The following is a 19,843-nucleotide window of genomic DNA, read 5'->3' on the forward strand; positions in this document are numbered from 1 at the left end:
CGATTCACAGCTCCTGGCCCCGTATGTGAGTGTGTGTGTACTCACCTAGTTGCGGTTTCGGTGGTCGAGTCCGAGCTCCTGGCCCCGCCTCTTCACTGATCGCTACTAGGTCACTCTCCCTGAACCGTGAACTTTATCATACCTCTGCCTAAAGCTATGTATGGATCCTGCCTCCACTACATCGCTTCCCAAACTATTCCACTTACTGACTACTCTGTGGCTGAAGAAATACTTCCTAACATCCCTGTGATTCATCTGTGTCTTCAACTTCCAACTGTGTCCCCTTGTTACTGTGTCCAATCTCTGGAACATCCTGCCTTTGTCCACCTTGTCAGTTCCTCTCAGTATTTTGCATATCGTTATCATGTCTCCCCTATCTCTCCTGTCCTCCAGTGTCGTCAGGTTGATTTCCCTGAACCTCTCCTCGTAGGACATACCTCTTAGCTCTGGGACTAGTCTTGTTGCAAACCTTTGCACTTTCTCTAGTTTTTTTACGTGCTTGGCTAGATGTGGGTTCCAAACTGGTGCCGCATATTCCAATATGGGCCTAACGTACACAGTGTACAGGGTCCTGAAGGATTCCTTATTAAGATATCGGAATGCTGTTCTGAGGTTTGCTAGGCGCCCATATGCTGCAGCCGTTATTTGGTTGATGTGCGCTTCAGATGTGCCTGGTGTTATACTCACCCCAAGATCTTTTTCCTTGAGTGAGGTCTGTAGTCTCTGGCCCCCTAGACTGTACTCCGTCTGCGGTCTTCTTTGCCCTTTCCCAATCTTCATGACTTTGCACTTGGTGGGATTGAACTCCAGGAGCCAATTGCTGGACCAGGTCTGCAGCCTGTCCAGATCCCTTTGTAGTTCTGCCTGGTCTTCGATCGAGTGAATTCTTCTCATCAACTTCACGTCATCTGCAAACAGGGACACCTCAGAGTCTATTCCTTCCGTCATGTCGTTCACAAATACCAGAAACAATACTGGTCCTAGGACTGACCCCTGTGGGACCCCGCTGGTCACAGGTGCCCACTCTGACACCTCGCCACGTGTATGTGTGTGTGTGTGTGTGTGTGTGTGTGTTAGTTACCATTTTGTCCTAGGCACATGTCGATTAGACACTAGGCCTGTTGTATATTCGTGCATGCGTGTGTGTGTGTGTGTGTGTGTGTGTGTGTGTGTGTGTGTGTGTGTGTGTGTGTACTCACCTATTTGTACTCACCTATTTGTGGTTGCAGGGGTCGAGTCTTAGCTCCTGGCCCCGCCTCTTCACCGGTTGCTACTGGGTCCTCTCTCTCCCCGCTCCATGAGCTTTATGAAACCTCGTCTTAAAACTATGTATGGTTCCTGCGTCCACTGCGTCACTTTCTAGGCTATTCCACGGCCTGACAACTCTATGACTGAAGAAATACTTCCTAATATCTCTCTGACTCATCTGTGTCTTCAACTTCCAATTGTGACCTCTTGTTTCTGTGTCCCCTCCTGGAGTTTACCTGGAGAGAGTTTCGGGGGTCAACGCCCCCGCGGCCCGGTCTGTGACCAGGCCTCCTGGTGGATCAGAGCCTGATCAACCAGGCTGTTGCTGCTGGCTGCACGCAAACCAACGTACGAGCCACAGCCCGGCTGGTCAGGAACCGACTTTAGGTGCTTGTCCAGTGCCAGTTTGAAGACTGCCAGTATTTTATATGTCGTTATCATGTCTCTCCTGACCCTCCTGTGTGTGTGTGTGTGTGTGTGTCAGTCATAGCTCCTGGTCCCGTGTGTGTGTGTGTTGCAGATGATGACGTGTTGGTGATGCAGGTGGTGTGGTGGAGCAGGTGTTGTGGTGGTGCAGGTAGTGTAATAGTGCAGGTGGTGTTGGTACAGGTGGTGGGGTACCGTAGATGGTGTGTCAGTTCAGGTGGTCTGGTGGTGCTGGTGGTGTGTTCAGGTGATGTGGTGGTGCAGGTGGTGTGTTGGTGCAGGTGGTGTGTTAATTCAGGTGGTGTGGTGGTGCAGGTTGTATGTTAATTCAGCTGGCGTACTTACTAGGGTGGTACTTGGTAGCAGCAATAACCTGAACCTGGGTGTCAGGTATGGTAACCACACACTGGAAGACAGTAGCACCTGCCAGGTCGTGGTCACTCATCGTGCGCTCCATCAGCAGGTTGTAGGTCCCTTGTGACTGGGTGATCACCTTCTTACCATCGCTCAGCACAACGCTGTCTCAAAGCAAAGATCACATCAATTACACATGATACTCTCCTTAGTTTTAAATTAATATTTTCAACAAAGCATATTATATGATAAAAACTGCTACCTGGCTACCTTACAACGTCATAATAATTTTTTTTTTATTTGGCTGCTGACAAACTTTATCATGATTTTATGATCTAATGGTGCCTTGAGATTTTTCTAACTTGCTGAAATTCCCCAGTATTCAACTTACCCTACAAAGGATATTATCCTATATTTCAAAGCTGTGAACGTTATGAGTAACAAAGTTATTATGGTCAAGTAACGCCCTAACAACACACTCATTACTTCCGCACCTCTGTTATTGCAGCTGTATAATTAATGATGTTGCTTACAGGTCACTGATGATCCTGACGATCAAGACTAACGTAATTAAGTAGCCTATTTTTCTTAGCTTAAAAATGTGTAATTAAAATAATGAAATTAATAAAATTCAACCAATATAATGACCAAATCAATCAAATTCAACCAATATAAGTATTTTTTTAAAATTCAACCAATATGACAAAATAAATAATCTTCAACCTATATTTAGAAACATTACCAGGTACAATATTGTAATTTTGGACAGCTTATGGATCATATGCAACCAGAAGGTCGTTTGACATCAGGTCTCTGTGGTAATGATTCCCAGACCTGCCAGCAGCAAGGAAAACAAACTATAAAATAAAAAAACTTTTTTCATTTTCCTTTACGGGTTGTGTAGCTTCAGCGTGCATGATATCTCATCAGTCTTTGCGGGTTAGTTGATAAACAATTTACTTCTTTTGTCAGTCAACTTCCTCAACACGTTGACAGCAACAATCTGAACCTCAGGGTGGGTTATTGTTTAATTTTGAACAGTATCTTTAGCCTGCTGGTGACTTTTTCCATTCATATACAAATGAGTGTGGTGGCAAGTGTACCTGATGACTGTGTCTGGTTTGGCAGGATGACCCTCTTGATTATTATTATTATTAACCCACAAAGGTTGATTGATCCTCTTGAGAACCTCTGAAATAATAAAACTTGCCAAATTTTGTGTGCTGCTGTTGACTGTGGCAACACATTCAAATTTTCAACAGCACCAGTGGTCATTTTCTCTGATAATTAATTTGACGTCTTTGGAGATCATGAGATGGTTGTGGGAGTTCCAGTGCATAGTGCAGGCGTTGTTTAAATCGTCACGGTGATATGCTTACTGGTGTTCCGTGATTGTTCCGAAGCTCTAAGTCTTCCATATTTATATTAAGTTGCATCCACTACATGATATAGTGTAGACGCGGGAGCTTTTTTCAATGTGCTGTGTTTCTCTTTGCAATCAAATTCTTAGTAGTGCAAGATGTGATGTTGGCTACACCGGTTTTACTCGTCAAGAAAGTCAGAGATGATGTCTCAAACCTGGCTGACTGGAAGTACTAAGAATCTCTCTGGTGTCTATATTTATATGGCAGTGTGGATGACTTCCTCGCCTCTTCTACAAGTGTTAATAAAGCACAGTATGTTGAGTATTAAAGTTTGAAAAAAGGTGGTGTGTTTAGTTAGCACTCTTGAAAACCCAACCATGGACGAAATTATAATTGTCACCACCGTCTTTAAGTCAAGTGAAATAGTGACAGTCACTAACAACTACAACTCCAAAATGACCAATACTCTACGTGACGGGGAAACTTGCCAGCCTCTCTCTGCTCATCAGTGGGAAATAAAAATATTAAACTTTTCCTCATGAAAAACGGCAAATCTTGAAACACGTACAGCAAAATAAAAAAAGACTTCTTTACCTATTCGCTCACAACCCAAAACTAGCACACATGTATGGGTTACTCAAAACTCATAAATCAGAAGTTCCTCTTGTACCTATCTTCAAGAGCATCTGCAGTGTACCACATAAACTAACAAAATGTGTTGGAGAAATATCTCTCCAAACTTTGAGACAAGATTAGTCTTGCTCACCTGAAGCACTCAGGTGAGTTGTTAGATTTGATTAAGAACAACATCATCAAGAACAAGAAACTAGTAATAACTGCCAGCTTAACTGATTAGAGGAAATGAAAGAAGGGATTACGTGATGGGCACCAAATTAATATAACCTGCTCTGAAGACACCACAGAAATGAACGTGATGGATACCTTCATTTTCCTGGCATTCTTCTTTGCAGGAACTACAGTAAACTGAATGTTTAGGTGTACAGGAAGCCTACACTGCACTGCACACCATGATGCAGGACAGAGAGGTGTCATCACAGGAATTTAACTACATACACCAAACTAAACTTCACTCCAGAACACGCTTAATTAATAACTGCAGGAGAAAAAATGAGAGACTTATCCACTGTACTAGATAATCATTCACCGTATAAGATAAAGACAGACACCAGAGATATTATTACTACTTCCAGTCAGTTAGGTTTCAGACAGTCTCTCCATCTTTCTTGTCAAAAGTAACACAGCAAAACAAACTTCACATCCAGCACTATCAAGAATTCAGTTACTAGGGGGAAACACACGACACAATGAAACTATCGCTGGCGTCCATACTGTACCGCGAGATGGACGCCACAAACTTACTGCGATGTGAGAGAATTTTAGAACCTTAAAACAATGCACCAGTGAAACTATTAAGGATGTCAAATAAACGATTCAAATAACACCTGCACTATTCACTGGAACTCCTACACTCATCTGACGAACTTCAAAGATGTCAAATTAGTCATCAGGAAAAGTGATCAGCTCTTATGGCAACTACCAAAACACTCACACAAAATTCTGGCAATTTTATAATTTTAGATGTTGTCACCAGGTTCCTCCTGTTCCAACCAGACAGCCATCAAGTAGCTCCTCCCCAGAGTGTGGCACCTGACTTTGTACCGACTATATCAACTATTTCATTTTTCTGTACTGAGCTTAAACAGCCCCTGACGTGTGAAATGTCTCCTTTATAAATGTCCTAATATGGCTTTTGTCTGGCATACATCTCAGTATTCATACACCATCTGCAACATATGTATGAAGAAGGAGACACTTGTTTAACATTTGGAAATCTTTATTAATTACCAAATGTTGGACAAATGTCTTATTCTTCAACTTGTTGGATTTTTAAACCATCACATCACACATCTAATTTTCTTTACCTGTTCCTAGCTACATTATCTGTCACAACGGAGGTCTGCTATTGGACACATTATCTGCACAATAACTGCGACTGACCTTTCAGCTGCGGGAGATACCTGGAGGAGGTATAGGCGAGGTTGTGGGAACACATGGTTCACCTCGCACACCACGGTAACCTCCTGCTCGTCTCGCTGCTCAGTCCAAACCTTCACTTCTTGTGGTTCACCTGAAGTATACGATAATCACAGGGGCAGAAAACACTTGTATAAGCACGGTGATACAGTCACTACGATGTAAAGACTACTTCACAAGTCCTTGGATGAAATGTTGTAATAAAAGAATTCGATGGTAAATAGACACTTTTGAAACAGTAAAATGATTATTGGTTTAACATTTCATCCCCGATTGGCTTTATAAAGGATATTAGAATTAAACACACCGGAATTAAAACTATGCAGCAACTAGTTACCTTTATCTGAAGACGTTCCGCCAACGACAGTCTGTATGTAGTTAATACAAAGATGAAATACAAAGGCAGTACAAGATTGGGTAATCAGACTCATGTAATAATGTTAGTAAATTACCAACAATATGTTAGGTAACACGATACAAGTGCAACTAATGCAACGTTTCGCTCTCCAGGAGCTTTGTCAAGCCGTTACAAACAATACAAGGACACAGAGGGTACATATAGGTACAGAGCGAGGTGCAAAGCTTAATATAATCCAGTGCTAGCCTGCGCGAGTACTTTAGAGACGTTCAATGTAACCTGGCTGTAGGGAAGGATTATAACTTTGTGGAGAATTGATGATCTGAAGGGCTCTTTTCTTTTAGTTTTTGATGAAAAAGGAAGGAAAATGTAGCTTAGTGAAGGTTTGGTGTATGTATGGTTACGTTATGTGGATGACGTCCTCATAATAACTCCCAAACGTTTTGATGTGCGGAATCTTCAGGGAAGGCTCAACGCAGCTGAACCCGATATCCAGTTTACACTTGAAAAAGAGTCCAATGACATGTTACCTTTTCTAGACGTTCTGTTAGGTAAGACACATATGCAACAGTTGGGTATCTTTATTATGAAACGTTTCGCCTACACAGTAGGCTTCTTCAGTCAAGTACAGAAAAGTTGATAGAAGCAGAAGATACTTGAAGACGATGTAATCAGTCCATCACCCTTAAAGTTTTGAGGTGGTCAGTCCCTCAGTCTGGAGAAGAGCATTGTTCCATAGTATGAAACAATATGGAGATGAAGTGACAGGATGGAGCTTTTTATAGCGCCAAGAGGTGAGACGTAGGCCACTAGGAGAGGTAAGAACTCAGATGCTGAGAGGTCAGGTCCCTCTCAAATTCAGCCGCTCTCACTAGTGGAAGTTGTCGAAGTTGATTGCACGTCTGTACCAAGATACCCTTGTGTTGCAGTGTCTGACAGATTGAACATTAAAATGGTATAAAATACCGACAGGTTGTTAGGTAAGACACATATGCAACAGTTAGGTATCTTTATTATGAAACGTTTCGCCTACACAGTAGGCTTCTTCAGTCAAGTACAGCAAAGTTGATAGAAGCAGAAGATACTTGAAGACGATGTAATCAGTCCATCACCCTTAAAGTTTTGAGGTGGTCAGTCCCTCAGTCTGGAGAAGAGCATTGTTCCATAGTATGAAACAATATGGAGATGAAGTGACAGGATGGAGCTTTTTATAGCGCCAAGAGGTGAGATGTAGGCCACTAGGAGAGGTAAGAACTCAGATGCTGAGAGGTCAGGTCCCTCTCAAATTCAGCCGCTCTCACTAGTGGAAGTTGTCGAAGTTGATTGCACGTCTGTACCAAGATACCCTTGTGTTGCAGTGTCTGACAGATTGAACATTAAAATGGTATAAAATACCGACAGGTTGTTAGGTAAGACACATATGCAACAGTTAGGTATCTTTATTATGAAACGTTTCGCCTACACAGTAGGCTTCTTCAGTCAAGTACAGAAAAGTTGATAGAAGCAGAAGATACTTGAAGACGATGTAATCAGTCCATCACCCTTAAAGTTTTGAGGTGGTCAGTCCCTCAGTCTGGAGAAGAGCATTGTTCCATAGTATGAAACAATATGGAGATGAAGTGACAGGATGGAGCTTTTTATAGCGCCAAGAGGTGAGACGTAGGCCACTAGGAGAGGTAAGAACTCAGATGCTGAGAGGTCAGGTCCCTCTCAAATTCAGCCGCTCTCACTAGTGGAAGTTGTCGAAGTTGATTGCACGTCTGTACCAAGATACCCTTGTGTTGCAGTGTCTGACAGATTGAACAAATAGATTGCACAAATAGATAACATTCTAAGGTTTCAAGTTTACAGGAAACCTACAAACAAAAACTATCTTACACACTACTATTCCAGTCAAGATAGATACTAAGACCAAACGAGTCATCATCATCGGATTTTTCCTAAAAGCATACCGAATTTGCATTCCAGAGTTTCTTGACGAGGAGTGTATGTACATACACACACTAAATCTTCACTGATCTACATTTCCCTTCCTTTTTTATCAAAGACTCCAGAAAAAGAGCCCTTCAGAACATTAATTCTTCACGTACTAACATCAATCCTAACGAAGTTATAATCCTTGCCTACAGCCAGGTTGCACTGAACGTCTCTAGAGTACTCGCGCAAGCTAACATTAGAATCGGCATCACAACCTGTACTTCTATAAAAGATCTGACTAGGACGACACCGAAGAATACTGAACCCAATCCACACCGGGTTTTTTATTATCCCTTGTAGAGGCTGTGACAGAATGTACGTAGGTGAAACAGTAAGAAATCTTGAAATACATTTCAATGAACATATTAATGCATGTGATGAATGGTTTGAAAAACCGACAAGTTGAAGATTGAGACACTTATGTAGCATATGGGAATCTTTATTCACGAAATGTACATTCTACAAGATTGATGGACTGAACACATCGACTCCAGGTTGAGGGACTGATTACCTCATACTCCTCCTCTCCTTACGCCTTCCTCTTTGTATTGGACTGATGAAGCCACTGTGTGGCGAAACGTTTCATGAATAAAGATTCCCATATGCTGCATAAGTGTCTCAATCTTCATATTAATGCATGTATGAACGATAACTTGACCAACGCCTGTGTACAACCCCGGAATCCCGCCAACCACCTGATGAAATTCAACGACGCCCGACTAGTTATTACAGAACCCAATTTACGAAAACGTAAATGCCTTGAATCATCAGTAACCGCTATTTCTAACACAATTAAACAGAATAAAGGCAGCTTCATCATCTCTGAAGTATTAGCAAGAATTCTCTTGAAAGCAATAAACCCCTCCATCACTTAGCTGCTTCCATTACTACTACTACTACCACAAGTAGTACTACTACTACTACTACCACAAGTAGTACTACTACTACTACTACCACCACAAGTACTACTACTACTACCACCACAAGTACTACTACTACCACCACAAGTACTACTACTACTACCACCACAAGTACTACTACTACTACCTACAACGATTATATTATGCTTTCACCTCGCTCTGCACCTATATATACCCTCTCTGTCCCTCTATTGTTGCAACGGCTTGATAAAGCTCCTGGAGAGCGAAACGTTGCCATAGTAAAGTGTCGCATTAGTTGCATTTGTGTCTTTTTACCTAACAATCAGAGTCATCAAGACTAAGGTAGCGAACACCGGCTGCCAGGGACTGATTACCTCCTCTTTCCCTGTCCTCGCAAGTCATTTTGGAATTGAATTGATAAAGTCACTGGTTGGTGAAAAAGTCTTCAAATGTAGATCACCAGGTGTTGCACATGTGTCTAATTCATCATCTTGTCGGTATTGTGTATCAATATTGTGATGATTACATCAAAGGTAGACGACCTTGTAAGTGTGGTGGTCAACCCAGGTAGACGACCTTGTGAGTATAGTGGTCAACCCAGGAAGATGACCTTGAGTGTGGTGATCAACCCAGGTAGACGACCTTGTGAGTGTGGTGGTCAATCCAGGTAGACGACCTTGTGAGTGTGGTGGTCAACCCAGGTAGACGACCTTGTGAGTGTGGTGGTCAACCCAGGTAGACGACCTTGTGAGTGTGGTGGTTAACCCAGGTAGATGACTTTTAAGGTCGTTTACCTGGGTTGAATAATAAACAATGAATGAATCAGGAAAATCAGCGAAAACTTCATATACATCTGGTATATACCAGCTGCCTCGTCTTAGTTCACTAACATACAGTGGCGTGCAGAGGTCTGGTGATGCCCGGGCCAACTCCTTGCTTGTATGCCCCAAAGACTCAAGTATAAGGCCTAGTACTGAGAAATATTGTGAGAAAGGGAGATATTTTGAATATGTAAACACAGAGGAAACATGAAATAAACACTTTATTCGATTTAAATACAAATCAACCAAATTTATTAAGTTCTTTTCCTCAAATGATTCCTCCTCTCAGAAAATACTTGACCTACTTCACTTTTTACATCAGCTGTGAGAAATTCTTTTTCAATACTTATTAAAGCCAGGTTGATCAGTCGCTCCTGTGACAATCAAGACATCAGATATGTTTTTATTAATTTCAGTTTTGAAAATGACCTTTCACAACTTTCGACTGAAAATGTGATTGTAAACAGTAAAGTGTATGAAACACAGCGTGGGAGAGACATCTTGAAGGAGCATCACAAAATCAATAATTTCGTCATATAACTGAATGGCTGCCACATTATTATCATAATAATTTGCAAAGTCTGAGCATTCTTTTTTTAATTTCTCTCTTTCTTGTTCATCTTCAGTTACTACTGAATTCAAGTTCAGAAGAAATGAAAACTGGTCACTGAGTCCTTGAAAATCACTATCTTATTTCACTACCTCATTTTCCTCTCTAATTGGATGCCCCCGCCCCCCCCATTTGGATGCCCGGGGCCACCGCCCCTTCGGTATCCCCCCCCCCTTTGCACGCCACTGTTAACATATCTAAACTTTATGAATATTTAGCAAATATGTGAAATGCCAGAGTTGCTAAATATAGTGGAATTGTCTTGGAGGTTTGCCAAAGTGACTTAATTCACTATAGATGGGTAAGTGCTGCCTGTTAGTTGATGGTTACTGAAGAATTTGTGCAGGAAGGACAGAGGTGATATTGCTCAACACAACGTGCCTGTGACTTATAAAGCAACAAGTGTAAACAATAGACACGTTTGTAACATTTAGGACATTTATTGGAAAACGTTTCTCCCGAGGAGAAACGTTGCCACTGGGCGACACGTCTCCTAATAAATGTCCTAAGTGTGGCATCATTGCTTTATTTCACAGTATGTTGTGGGTATTGATGCATCCTATACATTTTACTTAAAACCTTATTTTTTTAAAGGGGTGGACCGGTAAGCCAGCGGAAGGCCTCGGTCAGATGATCAAAAGCTCCAACGGCGGGTCATCATATGACTAAGACCCGCGTCAGGAAACACTTGTCCTGTTTCCTGACAAACCTTACCTAACCTAACTTAACCTAACCTAACCTAACCTAACCTAACCTAACCTAACCTCCTATACCTGTTAGAGAGCAACAAGGAGTAAATGATCAGCATCAGAGTTATTTAAGGAGCATTGTTGAAAAAAATTTCTGTTTGCCAGTACCTCATTAATATTACTAATGACTTAGTTTTTGCATACATACATACATACATATATATATATATATATATATATATATATATATATATATATATATATATATATATATATATATATATATATATATCAGTTTACATTTATTGTTAAATATTATTATAATTTATATAAAAACGGAGATTTCTCGGATCACTCACTGTAAATGATGAGATTTTGTTTGTACAACTTTTCATCGTTGAAGGAGGAGATGGAACACGTGTACTGTCCGGTGAGCTCGGTGGTGGGTTGAAGAATCCTGAGTGCTCGGTGCCGGTGGTAGTTGTCTTGAGAGACCTGGTACTCGAGGTCCACACGACCCTCCAGGATGCCAGTTGCCTGCACCACACGCAACACTCGTCAGTGGAGCACCACATAAACATTACCCACACCATATGCACACTATTTATGTTTAAAGCTCAGCGAAGATAAGGAGGTTATTAAGGATGCAATTCACCTATACACTAACAATAAAGAATATTTTAATCCCTAAAATAACGATTAAAGTAAACTTAGAGTATACACACTGAAATATATATACCTCTTACCAATGTCGGGATAACTGTTTTTACATGTCTAAGTTAGGTAAGAAATTTTCACATATACCAAACCAACCTAAAATTATAAAATTTATTAAACAATGGCCTCCACTCCAGAAGAACAGATATTAAAGCCACCAAATAAAACCCCCCTAAATTCCATCAACATAACGATATTTATCTTTGCAAACATACAGGGTCTCTAGCCGTCAACAAACAAAATTCCTTACATCAAGGGACTGCTCACGGAGTCAAATGCAATGTTTGCAGTTTTCACAGAGACCCACATAAAGGATCATTTTGACAACGAAATATGGATCCCGGGTTATAACCTATTCAGATGCGACAGACTAAACAAGCAACAAGAGGGGGTTGGCTTGTACGTCACAGAGTCGCTCATTTGCAGAACTACTAAACATCTCAAATTATGTAGTTGAAGTTTTGGCGGTAAAGTCAAAAACCAAAACCTTGTCATTGTAGTTGTATACAAGCCTCCGGATGCAACTTTCCAGCAATTCCAGGAACAGCTTTTGAAAATCGACCACTGTCTGGAAAATCTCCCAATTCCTGCCTTAAACATCTAGCTACTGGGAGCTTTCAACTTGAGACACATAAAATAGAGGAGTGTAGCAAATAATATTTTAGCAGAGATCACCCCAAGAGGCAATTCATATGTAAATTCACACACACACACAAGCTATCAAATATCTGCACCAAATTCACTTCAAACCAGCAAATATTAGAGCCTATAAGACTAGAAAATACGCTGGACCTCATCTTCACTAACAATGACGATTTGATACGTAATATAACCGTATCAAAGACAATACACTCAGATCACAACATAATAGAAGTACAGACATGTATGCACAGGGCTTCTGACCAGCAAAATGCGATCAGTCATGAGGGTGTCTTCACAAAATTCAATTTCAATAACAAAAACATACAATGGGAACAAGTCAACCATGTCCTAAATGAAACAAGCTGGGAAGATATCCTAAACTGCACGGATCCGAACCTTTGCTTAGAAAAAAATAACTCTGTGGTTCTTGAGGTCTGCTCATGACACAGTCCATTAGTAGACTAGAAAGAGAGACGCTCCCTATACAGACGAAGGCAAAGAATCACAGAGGTGCTGAGAGGGGCCAATATATCTGAAATACGAAGGGAGGCACTGATCAGAGAAATAGCAAATATCGAACTTCAGCTTAAGGAATCTTACAGGAGACAAGAATCTCAGAAAGAACTAAAAGCCATTGAGGAAATTTAAAAAAAAAAATACTTCTTATCTTATGCAAAATCTAGGGTAAAACAACATCCAGTATTGGGCCCCTGCTTAGGCGAGATGGGACATACACGGATGACAGCAATGAAATGAGTGAGATAATAAAGTCCCAATACGACTCAGTGTTCAGCGAGCCGTTACTAAGGCTAAGGGTCGACAATCCAAATGAATTCTTTATGAACGAGACCCAAAATCTCTGATATTATCAAAAATCTCTGATATTATCCTAACACCACAAGACTCTGAAAAGGCAATAAATAACATGCCCTTGCACTCTGCCCCAGCCCTGGCCTCGTGGAACTCTGTGTACATCAAAGACTGCAAGAAGCCACTATCGCGTGCATTCAGCATTCTATGGAGAGGAAGCATGGACACAGGAGCCATCCCACTCCCACTAAAATCAACAGACATAGCCCCACTCTACAAAGGTGGCAGTAAAGCAAATGCAAAAAACTGTAGACCAATAGCACTAACATCCCATATCATAAAAATCTTTGAAAAGATTTCTAAAAAGCAAGATCGCCAACCACCTAGATACCCATCAGTTACACAACCCAGGGCAACACGACTTTAGAGCAGGTCGCTCCTGCCTGTCCCAGCTACTGAATCACTATAACAAGGTCCTGGATGCTATAGGGGATAAACAAAATGCATATGTAGTATACACAGACTTTGAAAAGTCCTTCAACAAGTGTGCTACGGTGAAATAGCACACAAAATGCGTGATAGAGGAATAACAGGAAAAGTTGGTAGATGGATCTATAACTTCCTGATAAATAGAGTAATAGTAAACAGAGTAAAGTCTGAAGCAGCTACGGTGAAAAGCTCTGTTCTACAAGGCATAGTACTCGCTTCCATCCTGTTCCTCATCCTCATACCTGAAATAGACAGAGATGTAAGCTACAGCTCCGTGTCTTCCTTTGCGGATGACACCCGAATTGCCATGACAGTGTCCCCCATCGAAGACACCGTAGAACTCCAAGCGGACATCAACCAAATCTTCAAATGGGCCACTCAAAACAGTATGAAGTTTAATGAAGAGAAATTTTAACTACTGAGATACGGAAAACATGAGGAAATTAAAACTGTATCAAGGTATACAACAAATTCTAACCATACAATAGAGCGAAAAAGTATTGTGAAGGACTTGGGAGTGATAATGTCAGAGGATTTCGCCTTCAAAGACCACAACAATTTATCTACCGCATCTGCTAGAAAAATTATTGGATGGATAATGAGAACCTTCAAAACTAGGGAGCTTGTTCTGTCTAGGCTGGGATACTGCTGTACACTAACTACCCCCTTCAAGGCTGGCGAAATTGCTGACCTGGAGAGTGTACAAATAACTTTCACGACACACATAAGTACGATAAAGCACATAAATCACTGGGAACAGTTGAGGTCCCTTGATTTGTATTCCCTGGACTGCAGGCGAGAGAGATACATGATAATATACACTTGGAAAATCCTAGAGGGATTGGTACCAAACTTGCACACAAAAATCACTCCGTATGAAAGCAAGACTCGGCAGGAGATGCAACATTTCCACAATGAAAAGCAGGGTCGCCACGAGTACACTGAGAGACAACACAGTAAGTGTCAGGGGCCCAAGATTGCTTTGCAGCTCAACTTTAGTATTTCGAGAATCACTTAAGGGTTTCTAAATAAACTGGCGGGGAGTTTTCTTTATTAATTGGACATGTCCACAAGCAGTCAGTATATAATATTTGTCTGATATCACTGCGGATGCTGCCACAGATGAACTCTGCCAGTGTTCATTCATCGTGAAATATGTACCCAATCTTATGCAAATAATGAAGTTAATGTTCTTTAGCAAATGTCACATTTTTACGATAATTTCGTGCGCCAATGTTTTAATAACAGATTCTTGATTTGTAAACTATTTAATAACTGTAAAGCTCATCTTGTTACCATCATCAGTACCTCACTGCCCCAGCGGCCCCTCCAGGGTACATCATTCCAGTTTAGGCATTAAATCCACCAACACAGATCTTGAAATAACATATCCTCATATTTCTGCAAATAGACTTATATTCTTGTATAGTCCTTGTGGGGCTTTTTGAAAAAAAAAAAAAAACAGATTTTTGTTAAGATATAATTTCATTAATTTAAAGATTCAGTTTAATTATTCACCTCTTTGATTTAATGGCTTCATTAAGAAACATTTTCACTTTATATTAAGAACATAAGAAAGATGGAACACTGCAACAGGCCTTCTGGCCTATGCGAGGCAGGCTCAATTCTCCCACCGGTTTAAGCCAATGCCTTGAACTAGTCAGGTCATTCACATTCACTTAAGGGAGGAGCACGGCATCCGACCTAGTAACACAAGCTAGTCAGATCCAACTCACATCCACCCACACCCACTCATGTATTTATCCGACCTAGTTTTAAAACCACACAACGTCTTAGCTTCTATGACGGTACTCGGGAGTTTGTTTCACTCATCTACAATTCTGTTACCAAACTAGTGCTTTCCTATATCCTTCCTGAATCTGAATTTTTCCAATTTAAAACCATTGCTGCGAGTCCTGTCTATGTTAGATATTTTTAGCACTCTTTAGTAATTCCTGTTTTCCATTTATACACCTCAATCATATCCCCCTAATTCTACGCCTTTCTAGAGAGTGCAGATTCAGGGGCCTCAGTCTATCCTCATAGGGAAGATTTCTTATACATGGGATCAACTTTCTCATCCTCCTTTGTACGTTTTCCAGTGCATTTATATCCATTCTGTAATAGGGTGACCAGAACTGTGCTCACCTTTCACTTCAGACTCATACCTCAGAAATATAGATACTGGAGTCACCTTTGATGGGGACGAAGTGACAGTTCATGACCTACTCAGTATTGGCAGTTAAATAGTTAACAGTTGTAGATTCCTTCCTTTTTTCATTACATTGTCAAATGCACTCGTGACTTGACCTGACATTAGTCTCTTCCTCTCCCTATCGCTTCACTTTGTGTATATTTGCATTACCTTTACTGTCTTCTGCTTAGGTGGGTTCTGTGCTAAGGGGTTTTTGTCCCGCAGGCGATATTGTCTTACCCCCCCCCCCATGGGCCAGTAGACCTCCTGCAGAGCTCCTCTGTTCTCTTGTTCTTATTGACTACCTCCACTACTACTACTACTACCTCACTAATACTACACTCTCTACCATTACACTGGTCAACAACCAAAATTCTTCCGAGACCAGAGTAGCAATTTTAGGTCACTGATAATGAATATCATAGTTAAAATTGTTTGTTAGCTCTACTTTTCAGTATAGACCTACGTGTCATAACAGGTTCCAGCAGGCTTGTGGCAGTGTGTTTTTTTACCACACTCACAGTCTGACTGACCTTCATTATTGTTCCAACAGTCATAGAAGGTGCTTATGACAGTGTTTCTTACCACACTCACAGTCTGACTGACCATTATTGTTCCAACAGTCATAGAAGGTGCTTGTGCTCTGCAACTTTATATTTTGAGTTGAAAGGTCGGTGATTTTCTTAACCAAACACTTTTTAAACTTATAAATATTCACCGAGCAAGCTATTGACATGCATGTGAGTCATATTACATTCATTTTATTTTCCTGCTGAATGATATAAATACTTCTGCTAGTTGTCACTAAGTATTATAATGAAAAATTAATGTATATATTTTCTTTATTTCGAAACGTTTCGCCTACCCAGTAGGCTTCTTCAGTCGAGTACTCGACTGAAGAAGCCTACTGTGTAGGCGAAACGTTTCGAAATAAAGATACCTAACTGTTGCATATGTGTCTTACCTAACAACCTGTCGGTATTTTATACCATTTTAATGTTCAATCTATATATTTTCTGTTTGTCTTCTAATTGTTTGTTGCTTTCTTCTTTCAGATGCTTCGTACTTGTGTGAATAGTGCAGACAACTTCTGCTACATTTGTGGTATAACTGCGCCGTATAACTGCTATGGTTAGAAAGGCATATCACCTATATTTTGGATGCAAGATTGGTGACCAGAATAAGAAATTGGCTCCACACATATGCTGCAACAATTGTGCTACTGACCCTCACCAGTGGTTGAACAGGATGAGGAAAAGAATGCCTTTTGCTGTGCCAATGACATTACGGGAGCCAACAGACCATAACAACAATTGTTATTTCCGCATGTTACCTCCAGTACAAAAGGGATTGTCAAAGAAAAAAAGGGATCTATTCAATATCCAAACATTCCATCAGGTATTCGCCCAGTTCCACATGGAGAAGGTCTACCTGTTCCTGATGCACCAACTTCCGTATCCTTCGAGTCAGATGAAGAAAGTGGTGAGGAGGAAGAAAACAATGCTGGATTACAGAGTGACCAAAACTTTGATGAAGCACACTCCTCTAGGCCACATCTTATAACAAAAGGGGAACTCCATGACCTTGTCAGGGTTCTGCAACTACCCAAAAATAACGCAGTGGAATCAGTTAAGAAGCATACAACTTTTCAAAAATTGTTGACCAGGGTTCCCAGTTTTCCGCTACTACTAACGTCTTATTTCTACCAATACCACTGCTACACTACTGCTTTTACCACCACCACTACTACTAATAGTACTACAACCACTACTACTACTATTTCCCCCTTCTCCCGTTCTACCACTCCTTTACCCTGTCCCCTCTCGTAGACCTGATTAGCAGGTATAGGTCAGCAATAGAAATAATTAGGAGTAAGGGTGGGAACCCTGTCATATGTGGTATTTTGCCAAGGAGAGGAGTTGGAAATGAATGGTTGTCCAGGGCAATTGGTGTCAATTGCTGGCTGGACAAATACTGTAAGGAAAATGTGGTAACATTCATTGACAACTGGGACCTCTTCTATGGCGGAAATGACATGTATGCCAGGGATGGGGTTCACTTATTTAGGTCTGGGGTGGTAGCACTGGCAACTGCAGTGGAGGGAGCAGTTAGGACTTTAAACTAGGAATAGTTAGTGGTATGGGTTTTGGCAGGAAAACAGTGAAGTCCCAGTGTAGTAATATTACAAGTTCTAGGGGAACTAGTAATAAGCAGAACGAGGTAGATATTGAAAAGCCAGGGACTTTGGGTGATAAGAACAGTAAGAGGTTTAGTAGAAAAACAGAAATGAGCAGGAAGGGTAAAGAGAAAGGAGAGTCTTTCAATGTTTATTATGCTAATTGCCGTAGTGCTAGGAATAAGATGGACGAGTTGAGATTAGTTGCTAGTGCAGGTAACATTGATGTATTTGCCTTAACTGAGACGTGGTTTAATTCAAAAAGTCGGGACATGCCTGCGGAATGTCATATTCAGGGTTTTAAATTGTTCCAAGTAGATAGAAGTATCGGGAAGGGGGGTGGGGTGGCATTGTATGTCCGAGATCGCTTGAACTGTTGCATAAAACGGGTATTAAGTCTGAAGTAACACATACAGAGTCTGTTTGGATAGAATTTTCAGAGGGGCATGAAAAACTGATTTTAGGAGTGATATACCATCCCCCAAACTTAGGGACCAAGGGAGACTACTATGGGAGGAAATTGTTAAGGCCACAAGGCACGATAATGTAGTAATTCTAGGAGACTTTAACTTTAGTCATATTGATTGGAATTTCTTGACTGGGAATTTAGAATCATACGACTTCTTAGAAGTAGTTCAGGATTGTTTTTTGAAGCAGTTTGTGACAGAACCTACAAGGGGAAATAACCTGCTTGACTTAGTTATGGCAAACAATGAATCCCTTGTTAATAATTTAGAAATTTCAGAGGAACTGGGTGCTAGCGACCACAAATCAATTACATTTAGCATTGAATGGAAGTACGATAGTAGCGATAACTTAGTAACAGTCCCAGATTTTCGCTTAGCAGATTACGATGGGCTTAGAGAACACTTATCATCTGTTGACTGGGGTAACGAAGTGAGCTATCAATATGACAGTTTTCTGAAAACTATACATGCTGCTCAAAGAACGTTTATCCCATATAAAGAAATTAGATCAAATAGAAATGACTCAAAATGGATGAATAATAGGCTCAAATATCTACTAGGGCATAAGAAAGGAATTTATAGGCGTATCAAAAGAGGTGAGGGTCATCTTATGAATCAGTATATTGACATTAAGAGGGACATTAAAAAGGGGATAAGAAAAGCTAAAAGGGACTATGAAATTAAAGTTGCTAGGGATTCTAAAACTAACCCAAAAAGTTTTTTCCAGGTCTATAGAACAAAAGTTAGAGATAAGATAGGTCCCCTTAAAAATAACTATGGACACCTTACTGATAAAGAGAATGAAATGTGCTCGATTTTTAATAATTATTTTCTCTCAGTTTTTACACAGGAAGACACTAACAATATTCCAGTAATTAATTTTTATAGTGGGCTAGAAGAAGATAAATTATGTAACATCACAGTCACTAGTGAAATGGTTGTGAAGCAGATAGACAGACTGAAGCAAAATAAGTCGCCGGGTCCTGATGAGTTTTTTTCAAGGGTTCTTAAGGAATGCAAAACGGAACTCTTTGAACCATTAACTAATATTTTTAATTTATCTCTTCAAACAGGTGTAGTGTCTGATATATGGAAGATGGTTAATGTAATTCCTATTTTTAAAACAGGGAACAAGTCGTTACCGTCAAATTACCGCCCAATAAGCCTGACCTCAATTGTAGGCAAATTACTAGTCAATTATAGCTGAGATAAGAAGCCATCTCGATAAGCATAGCTTGATTAATGATACTCAGCATGAATTCACAAGAGGCCGGTCTTGTCTAACTAATTTATTAACTTTCTTCAGTAAAGCTTTTGAGGCTGTTGACCACGATAAAGAATTTGATATTATTTACTTAGATTTTAGTAAGGCTTTTGATACAGTTCCGCACCATAGACTGTTAAAGAAAGTGGCAGCTCATGGCATTGGGGGAAAAGTGCTCTCGTGGATCGAGTCATGGCTCACTGACAGGAAGCAGAGAGTGTCCATAAATGGGGTTAAATCCGAGTGGGGATCAGTAACAAGTGGCGTTCCACAGGGATCAGTCTTGGGCCCGTTGTTGTTT

General features: G+C 40.6%; 1 protein-coding gene across 3 annotated transcripts in view; it reads right to left on the reverse strand.

Annotated features, from left to right (window-relative positions):
* LOC128687133 (uncharacterized) overlaps nucleotides 1–19,843 on the reverse strand; it is a 109,547-nt gene that overhangs the window by 39,731 nt on the left and 49,973 nt on the right. For all 3 annotated transcript variants that reach the window (XM_070092801.1, XM_070092799.1, XM_070092800.1), the window contains exons 4-6: nucleotides 11,143–11,320; nucleotides 5,412–5,541; nucleotides 2,020–2,192 (exon numbers count right to left, since the gene is read on the reverse strand). In XM_070092801.1, the coding sequence (XP_069948902.1) occupies nucleotides 2,020–2,192; nucleotides 5,412–5,541; nucleotides 11,143–11,320 (481 nt within the window). The remainder of the gene's footprint in view (nucleotides 1–2,019; nucleotides 2,193–5,411; nucleotides 5,542–11,142; nucleotides 11,321–19,843) is intronic.

This window comes from Cherax quadricarinatus, chromosome 40, assembly GCF_038502225.1.
Source record: "Cherax quadricarinatus isolate ZL_2023a chromosome 40, ASM3850222v1, whole genome shotgun sequence".
Lineage (NCBI taxonomy): Eukaryota > Metazoa > Arthropoda > Malacostraca > Decapoda > Parastacidae > Cherax > Cherax quadricarinatus.